This window comes from Schistocerca serialis, chromosome 1 (genome assembly GCF_023864345.2).
Source record: "Schistocerca serialis cubense isolate TAMUIC-IGC-003099 chromosome 1, iqSchSeri2.2, whole genome shotgun sequence".
Taxonomy (NCBI): Eukaryota; Metazoa; Arthropoda; class Insecta; order Orthoptera; family Acrididae; genus Schistocerca; species Schistocerca serialis.
In genome coordinates, this window is record NC_064638.1 from 743,720,411 (window position 1) to 743,734,678 (window position 14,268).

General features: G+C 37.5%; 1 protein-coding gene across 1 annotated transcript in view; it reads left to right on the forward strand.

The window, feature by feature from the left end:
* LOC126481902 (UDP-N-acetylglucosamine--peptide N-acetylglucosaminyltransferase 110 kDa subunit) overlaps positions 1 to 14,268 on the forward strand; it is a 143,861-nt gene that overhangs the window by 30,059 nt on the left and 99,534 nt on the right. Inside the window, exon 4 of the mRNA XM_050105863.1 lies at positions 2,441 to 2,684. Coding sequence (XP_049961820.1) covers positions 2,441 to 2,684 — 244 coding nt within the window. The remainder of the gene's footprint in view (positions 1 to 2,440; positions 2,685 to 14,268) is intronic.

Genomic DNA, 14,268 nt, shown 5'->3' on the forward strand with positions numbered 1-14,268 from the left:
ATTCTTTTTGTGAAACAGAATTAAAATTATGGGTGTCAGATTATAGTTACAAAGGTCAGGAGTTTGATCCCTGCAAGTCCCAGAATTTTTACACATCACTCATTTCATTCACTACTGACAATTTTTTTTGGTGTGAAAAAATTTGTTACAACATAGTTTGACAAGTTCTAAAAATAGCAGTGGAAAATGTTTTTGTCTTTTAGTAATAGTATAACCTTATCCTTGAATTGATAAATGGCATCTTCTATAGAGATTGTTTCTAAATCCAGATTGAAACGGCCTTCTTTACGAATAGATTTATCATCCATGCATACATAATCTTTGCAAGTATCTTCAAAGAGGTGGTGAACAGTAAGATTTGTTGGTAGTCTTAATGTTACTATGCCTGCTCACCATACATCAGTCAGGCATCCGGCAGAATGATTGATAATTGTCTTTGAGTTTGGTATTTAATGTTACATATGGCAACTGGAACATTTGTGTTTGGACCTTAGAACAACTTTGCAATCTGAAGACACTCCACAAACTAAACCACAACACAATAAATGTGTAATAATACAGCCGAGGTGGTTTCCATAGTAAGTATTACTGTATATTACCACACGTACAGCATATTTCAGCCTATCTGGAAATATACCATCTGATAGTGATGTTTTGCGTCCATGCGTGCGGGCAAGTACACTCGCGCGTACTGCTGAATAGCTGCGGATATATGAAGATTATTATTTTAGCGATTTACGCAAGATGATATCAATCGTGTTGCAGTTGCTTTTGGGAGGGTTAATTACACACATAAATTATTTGGCAGAGCATGGAGTAATTAGAATTTGGCTGTATGTGTGGGGGATTGCGTCTTGTATGTGTTTTCTTGGTTTATGTCTTGAACTGTCCACATTACTCTCTCTTGTTACATTCAGGAAATGACCATAAAATGTGTTTGTTACCTGTCCACTATTGCTTACTATTTGGTCATGTTCTTAAAAATGTAAATCTTTACATTCCTCAAATGATTTTGCTGTTTGTCGTTTAACTGTTTGTCATATAGATTCAATTTTACTATCTGAATTATAGATTTAAGGTGTTACACAAATTAATTATCTATGTTAAGACAGCACAAATTGTACTTTAAGTCATAAGAAATTAGTCTTCTGATCTCTTTGCTTGCCCTTAACAATTTCATATTTTTCCATGCACATGATGTTGGAATTCTTTTTGTAATACATGACTTTTGTGTTTTATTAATGTGTGTGCCTCTCTCTCTCTCTCTCTCTCTCTCTCTCTCTCTCTCTCTCTCTCTCTCTCTCTCTCTCTCTCTCTCTTCCCCCCCCCCCCCCCTCCCCCCCCCCCCCCACTTTTAGCTAATGAATTTTACATCTGATGATAGTGAGGGGTGGGGGACACCGCACCAAGCGCACACTTCATGCTACAGATACTGTGGGTAAAGGAAAGAAAGAAAGAAAGAAAAGAGACCAAATTACATGGAAATATAAAATATAGGTCCAACTGTGAATGTGAAAGTTACAGAGAACTACAGTAAACAGGTTTGCTTGTTATGCAAAGAAGCAGCCAGCTATCTGTTACCTTAATTACTGCAGATTGTGCAAGAGTAGATTTGTTATTGCATGAAGATGCAAGATTTTATATAAATTACTTACAGTTTCTTCCAGAAATGGCTATTGTTTATGAATGCATGATGTCTGTTCTTTCGGACATGTTTGAAAGAACAGATAGCATGCATTCATATACTTGATTGCCTCGATGACCAAGGAATCTACCAGCTTCATCGCAAATGCACATTTATGTCCGACCTCCTGCGGGTATCTGGAAATAAGTGAGTGTCTAGGACTTGGATGGGGAATGTGGAAGGTGGCACTGAGTAGGAATGTGGGTTGCCTGGGAGGCAAGACCAAGATAGTCCACCCAGTTGTGATAAACAGTGTACTCAGGGTGGGCAGTGGTTAACACAACTGAGTAGTAAGCAGGAGACAACAGGTTTGAACGCCAGTCCAGCACACATTTTTCATTCATCACCACAGGTTCTGCATCAAGTCTCTATGCAGCTGACATCAATAGCCTCTTTCCTTTCCTTTATCTCCCTCCTATTTACATAATATTATTGGGTTATTACATTTATTCTGCCGAACATGGTGGTCTTGTTAACTGAGAGTATATTCTGTGCTGAATTCTGTTATACAATGTGTAACAGCATATTATATGATGGGTGTCACAGAAAAAGCCCTTCAGATTTTACTACTAGTGGAATGTTTTTACAAATGTCTATCACTTATTTAGTTTTAATAAATTGGAAGAAGATCGTATGATATGATACAAAATATTGTATCATAACATGTAGCTTCTTCGTTTAAAAATTCTTGTAACATTTTTAATTGACACTGCTGTGATAGAATTCCCAGAATAATCTGTCTTCACATTTTCACAGATCAGCCCACTTCAGTACCTTGGCTATTAAACAGAATCCATTATTGGCCGAGGCATACAGCAATCTGGGCAATGTGTACAAAGAGCGTGGTCAGTTGCAAGAAGCTCTGGAGAATTACAGACATGCTGTTCGTCTTAAACCAGATTTTATTGATGGTTACATTAATTTGGCAGCTGCCCTTGTGGCGGCAGGTGACATGGAACAAGCAGTACAAGCATATGTTACTGCCCTCCAGTACAATCCAGTAAGTAATGCCATTAAACATTTTTTTTACTGTCAGCCATTTCATGTATATTTGAAATGTTTACCTGTCATGAATACTGTGGAATGTGAAAATTGAAAACTAGTGTAGGGTGCTGATGAGACAGTGCAACAAGAAACAGTTGCAGAACAGATTAGAGGAAAGGATACGTTTACAAAAACTGACTTCACATCAGGCCGTGGTAGAGAGACAACAAATTCTAAGTACATTGAATCGGCATACTGCTGATTAGGATGTAATGTGGTATAAAGTAAGCCCCCCATACCCCACCCACAAAAAAATCATTTATGAATGATTTTTGCACTCCCAATGTATTTTATAAACTTGAAAGAAATCTTATTGGTCTGCATGTAACTTTTCTGCAGTATAATTCACTGCTGCAACCTCCAAGCTCTCTAGACAGTAACCAAACCAGATGGCTGTAATTACTTTGTTTGGTTTGTGTTGCTTGGCATTAATTAAAATGAGTAGAACCATCAGGTGGATTATAAATTATTCATTCATTGTCTAGCTTTGAGTGCTTGTTACACTCTCACAGAAATGGAAAGTATATTCTGTGAATGATAACTAAGTGGTGAAACTAAAGAAAGTTTATCAGCCTAGTGTGGTGTGCCTGAAGGAACAATCTGGGGAAGGATGAAGATGAGAATAAACTTAGTTTTGTGAACACAATTGCAAGTGATGTCGGAATGGACAGAGAAAGGGCTAAACTAGGAAAAGACAGTGCACTTGATGAATGCCTTTATAGATGACTTTTAATAAAGAGAAGTGAAGGTGTCACTTTCCAGGCCAGTTAATGTCATAGCTGAAAATTTTCACTTTGATTTACATGGCAAACAAAGATTTTATAGCTTCCGACATTTGGTTTTCATTATGGAAATTGAATACGCCAAACGACCATTGACATAGAAGCAATGTCTTGCATCAGTGAATCTGCTTCAGTTTCATGAAATTTTACACTAAGTACTGGTAGACGAACATTTAACTGGCTGTCAGGTGTATAATTGTGATGACGTGCCACTTACCACCAGTTGCTTCCAAATGGAGTTCTCAGGGGGAGGGGGAGGAAGTAGGAAGTCAAACGGGTTTGAAAATGAACAAACGTAGAATACCCCTCCTCTTTGCCACGAATAAATCTGGCGGACATAAGCTGAAAGCTCTTTGTATAGGTAAAGATAAAAGTGCAAGATGTTTCCTGCGTGTAAACGTGTCATCACAATTCACTTACAGGCAGTCAAGTAATGTTTGGATGATGGGACATTTTCACCAGTTGGTTTCAAGGAGAGTTTCCTCTGTCAGTGAGGAAGCAATGACAGTTTCTTAAGCTAAGAGAAGCAACTCTACTAATCCTTGATCACTATCTGGCTCATCCACCTTCTGAGGCATTGCATTCAGAAGATGGAAAAAGAAAAACACGGTTTTTGCCAAAGAAACATGATGGCATTAACTCAGCTGCTAGATCAGGGCATCATATGAGCATTTAAGGCTCATTACTGCCATGAACTGCTCACTTCAACAGTAATCAGTGGAGGAAATGGGGACATTCTTAAGTGTGTTACATATTCAGTAGGCCCGCTGTGGCAACACACATTTCCAGCCACTACTCACAGTTGCTGAAAGAAGTGTTCCATTGAAGAAAATGCAACGAATACACACTGAAGCCCCATGGATTTCAACAGCAGTGACATCCAGTCTGCATGTGATGTTCTACAGTGCAGTATCGAACTTAAACTTTGAACCATTGGGTGGTTGTCGACAATGAAGAAGTGATTTCGGAGATCTTAGATGACAAGGACATTACAATGCTGTTTGAAACGAGAGTAGTGAAGCAGTCAAGGATGAGGATGATCGAACTTAAGAAGAAAGTATAGATGTTGATATCACTACACATAGAAATATTGCACAACATAAAGTAACTGATTACTTGGATGGAGGGACAAAGTGAACCATACCATATTGAGCAGTTGCACCTGACAAGCATACAAAAAGCTATGCACTGACAGTAGTGCATTGAATGATCTGCCAAAGAAAGCTGGCTGCTTTAAAGCCACAGAATAATGATGTACTGTAGCTTGCAGGCAGTTTTGTAAATTATTCTACTGCATTTAAACTCAAACTCTTCTTGTTTGGTAAGCTTCTGAAATGTTTTATTCGTAATGTTTTCTGTATTGCCTTCAGAGTTCGCATAATCTCCTCAAACGTTAGAGAAAAGCATCACCACATCGGTCACCTTAAACTGTTTAGTGCCTGTTAGAATGGTAAGGCTCCCGGTTCTCTTCTTGTCTACAGCTGATAGGTATTCCTGGAAACGAATGGTTAATCTTGTTATTGTTAAAGAGGTCAGCACTGTGACATTATTGGATTTCCCACAAAATTCATCTAAAACACTTGTACACACATTACTGACATAATACTGTACACCAATGAAAATCTGTTGCTCTTGGGATTATAACACAGTTACCAGGCAGTGAACTGCATTATAATACAGATTTCATGTGGCCTGTATCTGTTAACATTGATGCCTTCATTTGTTGGCTGTAACACCTGAGATGCTATCATGCGGTGTCTGATAAAGTAAATACTATGCATGTCCTATTTACAGAGGTTATTTTCAGATGTAAAACAGTTTGATTATACTATAGTATAAAAAAACCACTCACTCTAAGTCATTTGCGTCTCACCACTCCCGACTGCCTTGATCCTGTCATTTTTTTCTCTTTGGCTGCACAAAAACACAGTTTTTTGTACTGTTACTGGTCACATTGATAATTTAATAAGCAAGCCTGTGTTCGTACTGTATAAATACAAACATGTTTAAATCAGCCAGAAACAGTTGTATTAGAACTTTCACAAATTTTGTTGAATTAACAAAACTTATTGTTAGCAAGTTTTCTCATAGTCTCCATTTTTTAATTTTACTGTGTCATCTGAAATAAAGTAAATGTATTTTGTCAATGACAGAAGGTCTAAGATTCGCTTTTCAGTGTGCAAATTGTTACCTATTTACTCATTGACCTTGAAGATGAATGGAAACTTAGCCAGATTACAGCGAATTTCTAATTAATAATGTACAGACTGCAAGTTTTACAATATGGAACCTGCTGCTCTTGAATCTGAAAGATTAACCCCCATCCTTTATTTTTTAGAAATTCTTTTCATATATTTGGACACTAGCATTGAGTGTGTGATGATTTGCACAGATGCAAACAGTTGATAATATTTAAAGTGAATGTGATATCTGAAGTGCAGAATACCTCTCATAACAACCCAATGGGAAACTATGTGGATGTTAAATGAACAAAAATACAATCATCAGAGAACATATCCTCATGAGTTGTTTTTGATCCCCAAATTTTGCACTTTGGTGGAAACTGTCTCCTTATGCCCCGAGGAACTGAGAGTAAATAATTAGTAAGCTGTCAGTGGAAAATAGCTACAGATTGATAGCACTATACTTCAGTGAATAAAGTAATTTCAAGAAAAGTTGCTACTTACCTTATAGCAGAGATGCTGAGTCACAAATAGGCACAACAAAGACTGTCACAAATAAGCTTTCGACCAATAAGGCTTTTGTTGAAAACACACACACACACACACACACACACACCTGTGGTCTGTGGCAGCTGTTGAGTGTGGTTTCAACTGCCAGAGACTGTGTGTGTGTGTGTGTGTGTGTGTGTGTGTGTGTGTGTGTGTGTGTTCTGTTTTGTTTTCAACAAAGCCCTTGTTGGCTGAAAGCTTATTTGGGACAGTCTTTTTTGTTGCGCATCTCTGCTATATGGAAAATAAAGGATGGAATGTAACAATATTACGAAAAGGGAGGTTGATACTCATCATTCTCTAATAATTTCACTGAGTATAGTAAAAGACAGACCTGAATTGTTACAGAAATGCAGTAACTTTTTAGAGTTCATACATGCCGCTTGCAGTTGACCTACTGTGGAAAACTGGTAATCACTGTTCAGTGGTAATATGATACACATACATCAGGATCATCCTAATTTTTCAATTTCCTAAGAGTTCAACCCCCCTTCCCCAGTTTTCTCCGCTCAGCAAAATACAGATCTGTGCAAAATTAAGCTCAAAACTGCAAAATAAGTTGTGAATAAGAAGTACTGAAATTTTCACTCCAAATTCTTCAGATAATTCCTGTTTTATTGAATCTGTATGCAATCACTTGAACACACTAGTAATGGATTTTGTTTGTTTTCTGTTAACTTAATGAACTTTGCTAGAGTATGTGATTTGCTGTTGCGAAGACATGAGAAAATGCATAATATTTAAAGTGCAAACCGTTCTACCAGATTGTTACTTGCATTGTTATTATTAGACTTACACTATTACCACTTCGTAAATTTCATTAGTAAAAATTTATATATCTATAGTGTTACATACTTGGTTTATTTACTTCATAAACAGCAGTCATGTTGTCTTTCATTGATTGGTTTTAAATAGTTGTTTCAAACCATTTGTGTGGCTGTTGCACAGGACTTCAGTGATGGGCTCGCCCTAGATCTAGCTTATTCTGATAGTTTATCACAAACACCAAGAACTCATTTTTACATCTTGTTGACAGCACTTGCATTCAGATCATTAGGGCCAAAACTGCCTTCTTAAGTTTTAAGGATTTTCTTTTACACTTAGTCATAAAGCTTACACAAATAGAAGTGCAATATTGGTCACTCAAAAAGCACTTGTTTTTAGGCGAAAAGATTACAATTCTTGTTGGAAGAAACAATCGTGCCTTTGAAAAATTACTCAATCTCTCTTGTGCTCTTTGTGCAAATGGTGAATGTTTCATTGACAAGCTTGTTCTGGTCCTTTGGAACAGTGGAAAAAGAGATTAAAACTTTTCATGACAATAAGGCTAAGTGGCCTTTAGTGATGTAGATAAAAAAAAATTGAATCACAATGAAGATTGAAAATTCTGTTTCAATACAATGGAAAGGTGCTCTCAACATTCACTGGCATTCAAAGGTTTAATAGATACAAGAAGTAACTTTCCATGGCAAGGGGCCATTGCTGGGAGTCCCTAGAATTGTGATATCTTAAGACAGAGAGCAAGCAAAGGCCATTTCACATATAGTAGGGAAATGGAGTGTAACTGACTAAATTCAAAAGCTTCATTCTAATACTACAGACAGCAACACAGGTGAGGAAATGGTTCCTGTACAGATGTAAAGAAAAAAAAATACATCCACTTCAAAGTTCATGGAATTTTTGAAATACATTCATTGAATTGTTAATTCTTTCAGCATCAGCTGTATTCAGCAGCTATACTGTCCATACAGCTGATGCTAAAAGAATTCACAATTCAGTTAATATATTTTGAAAAATATTTGGATGGCTGTAGGATTGTCAAGTAAAATAGGTGTCCTTGGATTTCTTGAATACAGCCTTTCCACTCTGAACCAACACCAAAACAAGAGTACTTTCTCTGGTTACTGGCAGGTTACTTATACCAGGAACGTACGTCAGTGTAAGTGGGTGGCAAAGCGTTTTCACATTGAATACGTACCTATCTCAAGATCAATAATTGATATAAAATTCAGTTAACTTGAGGAGAACGGCTCTTTAACAATATATGTATATTTCTTGTTCGAATGTACATACAAGCCTGACTTCTCATCAGAAACAATTAAAGCACCATATTGTGCTTTCATATTCGTGGGTCATCTGATTGTCATAATACTGCTGTGCCTATCACTTAGGTTGCTATGAAGAGATTTTTCAAACTGCATCTTGTGTGTAGTTCTTCAATCTGACTCTATCCTTAATTGATGATAATCAGAGTGTACATGCTGTGGGCAACTGGGAAATCTGGGATAAACCCGGGAATTTTTTGTCCAGGAAAAAACTCGGAAAAACCCAGGAATGTTAAGAATTCTGGGAATTCATAATTGTTTTAGTCTTTAGTTAATTTTTTTTGTAATGTTGACTGGTAAGAACAGCAAAATGTGTCAAAGACTTTAGTACGAAGTCTAAGGAATACTTCACAAAAGCAAACTGCTACTGATAAGCATTACATCACAACTGTTTACATAAAGTTCATTCTGAGCAGTTGCCAGCAGGCTGATGTGCATATGCAGTTCAGTTGTGTAGGAGCAGTGCCTTCTCCCACTTCTGGCTGCTGAAAATGTGACTGCATCAGTAGCAAGAAGCAGTCATGCTACACAGAAAAAATTTTCTGGTGTGGCCAGTTTGCCAGATTCATGCATCCGCAGAGCATTCTGGGTTTTAGTGGGGAGGGGAATAGTGACCCATGTTTATGTTTAGTGATTTTGCTGTTTCCTGATGTCCTGTTTCTTCTTTGCTTAAAAGTTCACATGTCAAATAAAAGCAAAACAGATTTCTGTAGCCGGGAGCTATCAACTGTGAATTAAAATATATTCACATAATTATGGGAGGCTGTTATTAGCTTAAATTTTCTATTTTATTTTCACATTTTTGGCAGTCAAGCATTAATTGCCTTGCACAAATGAAGTTATTTTTGTCGGTTTGCTAAATAAATGTGGATTTTATTAATCTTTTCTGCAGATGCTGTCAGTTTATAAGAAATGAAGTGTTTACATCCCACAGTAGTGGTCAGTTTAAACTGTTCGCTGAATTTAGATGCACATTTTCATCTTCTAGAACTTAGGGCATTATGCCATAATAAAGAATCAAACATAGGGCACTACAGTACTGGTACACCAAGAAAAGTTATATCCTGAAAACTGCACTGAGAAGCTTAATATCAGGTTGGGGCCTACTTCATTGTCAATCAGGACATACGAATTTGTTCTTTAAGCCGAATTATGCATTCCTATGTTCTTGTAGTATCCTTTGATATCGTATTTCTCGTATGACGTCATGTAAGTTCTCTTAATGCTGCATGTGTACGAACATACGGGTTTCCTACATCATCGTAGCTGCCCACGTGCAGTAACACTTGTTCACTTGTTTTCTGGTGCTATCTGGCAGTTGCTGAAACGAACACATGTCTACACCCAGAGTTCACGGGAAAATATTGCAAATGGTTCTTCAAAAAGCGTTATTATGTTCAAAGGAAATTTTCTGTTAAACAAGATGAACTATGTTATGTGTGAGAATTTGCAGTGAATTTCTTAAATTACAGGGCGTTTGACTCTCATTTAAAAAGTAACACTTTCAGGACCGGCTACTTTGAATAATTTCGAGCCCAAAAGACCAGACATTGTCGTCGTTTAAAATTTTACTGGCACATTTGTGTGGTGTATCTTAAAGTGTAACACACATTAAAAAGACAAATAATATATATGAAGGCTTAGCTATTCTTGTAGCTACACTATGTACATCAATTTAAACCATTTACTTTCCCTGTTTGTGCATTCGTGCTGCTGAATAGTGATGTTGCTATTGGCTGACTACATCACGTGTCCCATGCTCTGAATATCTGCTGTCATTGGCTGATGACATCACGTGACATGAGCTATGACTGGCATACAATAGTGCATTGCAATCTCTATTTCAGTGCTTTGGAAACTAATGTGCTGTGTTTGGTAGAATTCAGATTTATACTTTCGTAATATGAAAGTATGGAGTGCATCGTAATATGAAAATATGCAGTGTACATGTTGTTGCACATCAAAGATCTTTCCAAAACGTGCTGGGAAGTTCTCGCTGGTGTATGGAACCTTTACCATTCAAAGGATTGATGTTTTTACAGTTGGAACAAATGTATTTTTACCTGGTAAATTTTTTGTCCATGTATACACCCTGATATTCCAGCAGTGATTAAGGCAAATATGGCGCAAGTTATGCTCTAAGCAGACAAAGCTGAACAAGAGGTTGAAGAAGATAAATCACCTGAAAGGGTACAATATGCATTAAAGAGGTTTTTCTTCCTCCAGACATCACATTTCCATCTTTTGTTACTCTTAGTGCCTGTAATTTTTTCAGGAGATTCTCTGTTACCAACTTTCTTGAAGAAGCCCTTTCAGCACGAATGAATGCTCCTGCTCACAAAAGCGAAATTAAAAATATATTGGATAATATTTCTTTGCAGAAAGAGAATTCATTCTTCAAAGTTTACAATAAAGTTCTAAAAAAGGTTTAGAGTTAGAAACAGTTTATTAAACATATCAATGCTGGCGAGGGTAACAAATACCTAACTAAGGCCAAAGCCATTCTTAGGGAGAAATAACGATCAGTATGTCTTTGCTCAAATCATGTATATTTGTTGAGTAATATTGGGAAATATTATTTGGAAAATTTGGGTGGAGAATGTTTAAAAGGTCGTGCTGTGTCTTTGATGTTTCTGTAAATTTGTATGAGAATAAAAAATAAATGGCAGAGATAGGAAAGAGAGTATCAGTTTTGAAGAGAAATAATTGATGCATTTACTGTTTTCCTACTTGTATTTGTTTTGGTGTCACGTAGCCGTGGTCCAGTTGGGCAGAATTTTTTGTGAATTATTTTTTTTACTCTGGTAGGATTAAGGATAGAAAGCAACATTTTACCTTTCAGAATGTTAGCTATAGCTATGGGCCACCTTAATGCACACATATAAAATGGAATTACAATCAAATCCAAAGAAACCAAATGAGTTTGTGTGATATTCCATCTTATGTATGTATGTATGTATGTATAAATATAATGGAAGGAAACATTCCACGTGGGAAAAATTATATATAAAAACAAAGATGAGGTGACTTACCGAACAAAAGCGCTGGCAGGTCGATGGACACACAAACAAACACAAACATACACACAAAATTCAAGCTTTCGCAACAAACTGTTGCCTCATCAGGAAAGAGGGAAGGAGAGGGGAAGACGAAAGGAAGTGGGTTTTAAGGGAGAGGGTAAGGAGTCATTCCAATCCCGGGAGCGGAAAGACTTACCTTAGGGGGAAAAAAGGACAGGTATACACTCGCACACACGCACATATCCATCCACACATACAGACACAAGCAGACATATTTAAAGACCAAAAATATGTCTGCTTGTGTCTGTATGTGTGGATGGATATGTGCGTGTGTGCGAGTGTATACCTGTCCTTTTTTCCCCCTAAGGTAAGTCTTTCCGCTCCCGGGATTGGAATGACTCCTTACCCTCTCCCTTAAAACCCACTTCCTTTCGTCTTCCCCTCTCCTTCCCTCTTTCCTGATGAGGCAACAGTTTGTTGCGAAAGCTTGAATTTTGTGTGTATGTATGTATAAAGGTTGATGAGCTTTACAATTTTTATGACCCCACATTCTTTCATCCAGGTAAAAAGAAGATATCCTCCAACTGGTCCTTGACTGTTGTGAATACTCATTTTTAATTTCTTAGGATGTAATAAATAGTTCATGAAATTTTGGGCATGCAGCCATGTAAATACTACTTTTAAACTAATATTTTGGGCGCATGTCATCCAGCCATCCTCAGAGCAAATTGCAAGACTGACAAGGTGCCAAGCACAGCCTTACATGCCCCACCGCAGTGGTAATGCGAGTGTGGGTCACAGATGCTATTTGGCGGCAGAGAGGTGCTCTTAACATACGCACCACCTGTGCTGAAATCATTCAGATATTGATTCACTTATCAATGTATAATCAGTGGTGGCAACACCTGGTCGACTTTCCTGTAATTTAATTACACCAAGATCTGGAGTCCATGCCTTACCCAAATTAAAATCATTATCTCTGTTTATTAAGTTATCGGTTAATCTAATTTCTATTGCTTTCTTTAAAATAGGATCCCAAAAGGAAGAGGTGGAGGTTAAAATCTTCCGTCACTGTAGTTCATCAAATGTCCCATATCTATACAATGCTCTGCCACAGCTGACTTGTCTGGCTGTAGTAAGCATGTGTATCTTCAGTGTTCCATGCACCTCTCATGAATGGTGCATGTTGACTAACCTGTATCTGATTTATCACAATTTCTGCAATGTGTGTGATAAACGACTGTGTTACGAAGCAATAAATCATCTTTCACAGAACTGAGTAATACTGCAATTTTTACCAATGACCAGAAGATTGTCTTAACACCGTGGTTTTGAGAATACGGCTTGTCTTAGAGGAAAGAGTGCCCACATAAGATAAGAATGCTCTTGATCTGGAGATATTAGTTTTGTCTTCCAGATCACATACTTACTTTGTAGGATTCACATTGAATTCTCTCCAGATGTGTTGCTGGGATTATCCATTCGCTTTAAAAATTGTCTTAAGGTTTATGATGAGCTCCCCATACAAATTGTCATTCTCTTGGATATACAGTGTGCCCTATTTACTAAGGGCTTAAGGACACCTTTTATTTTTGAAGGATGATGGCAACTACTTTGATGTAAATGTAGATTCATACATGATGTCCCAATGCGCCTTCAACTTCACGACGAATGAAAACATCCAAAAAGAGGTGCAGCCATCTTTTGTATTTCCATAGCAAATTTAATACTAGATTGTTGAAATTTGGGTGCTCAAGAAATTGATGTAATTCTTGCTCCTTGTGAAGCCAGACTACAAATATGTTGTCCATGCACCTCCAGAAGACCGTTGGTTCAAAACGTGTCAAATCCAGTGCCTTGCCCTCTTAAGTCTTCCACAAGTAATTTAGATACCAGGGGGAGAGGGCACTTCCCATAGCAACACCATCAGTCTGTTCATAAAATTCTCATTAACTTGAAAATAAAATGACAGGAATACATGCCCAAATAGGGATGTGATGTCTTTGTCTAAATGTTGGCCAATAAGAGACAAAGAATCCTTCGAAGGTATGAATCTATATTTACATGCCAGTAACTGCCATCTCCGTTTCACAAATGGGGGTGGGGGGGGGGGGGGCGACTCCTAAAGTCCTGAGTGCAAAGGGCAAACTGTGTATCCTATAATGACAATTTCCAAGATGATCTCAAACTCCTTCAGAGTGCTTCTAAAGTGAATGGGTATTCCCAGCAGCAAATTCACATAGGATTCAGTGTGAATCCTAGGATGCAAGTACATGATCTGGAAGAAGAAAGTAATACATTCAGATAAAGAGCATTTTTGCAATATGTGGATGCTCTTTCCTTGCAGATAAGCCATGTTCTTGAGAATCATCCTGTTAAGATGATTTTGTGGCCACATAAACAATAATTATAGCCTTACTCGGTTCTGTAAAGGATGATTTATTGCGTTGTAAGATGGGTGTGTATCAGATGCATTGCGGAAATTGTGGTAAATCCTATATAGGTCAGACAACATGCACTGCTTACGAGAGGAAAACGGAAAAATAAAAAAAAAAAGCTTACAACAACAGTCAGCCAGTTGTGACTGAGCATTGTATAGACACGGGATATTTGATGAACTACAGTGAACGGGAAGTTTTTACATCTACATCTTCCTTTTGGAATTATATTTTCAATGAAGCCTTTCAAATTACATTAACCGATAACTTCATATAAATAGAGATAATGGTTTTAATTTGGATAAGCCTTGGAATCTGGCTCTTAATGTAATTAAATTGCAGAGTAGTCATGAAGGTGTTATCACCACTGAATATACTTCGATAAACAAGTCAATCGTCTGAACACTTCCACTTTAGTTCGCGAGCGCGCGCGCGTGTGTGTGTGTGTGTGTGTGTGTGTGTG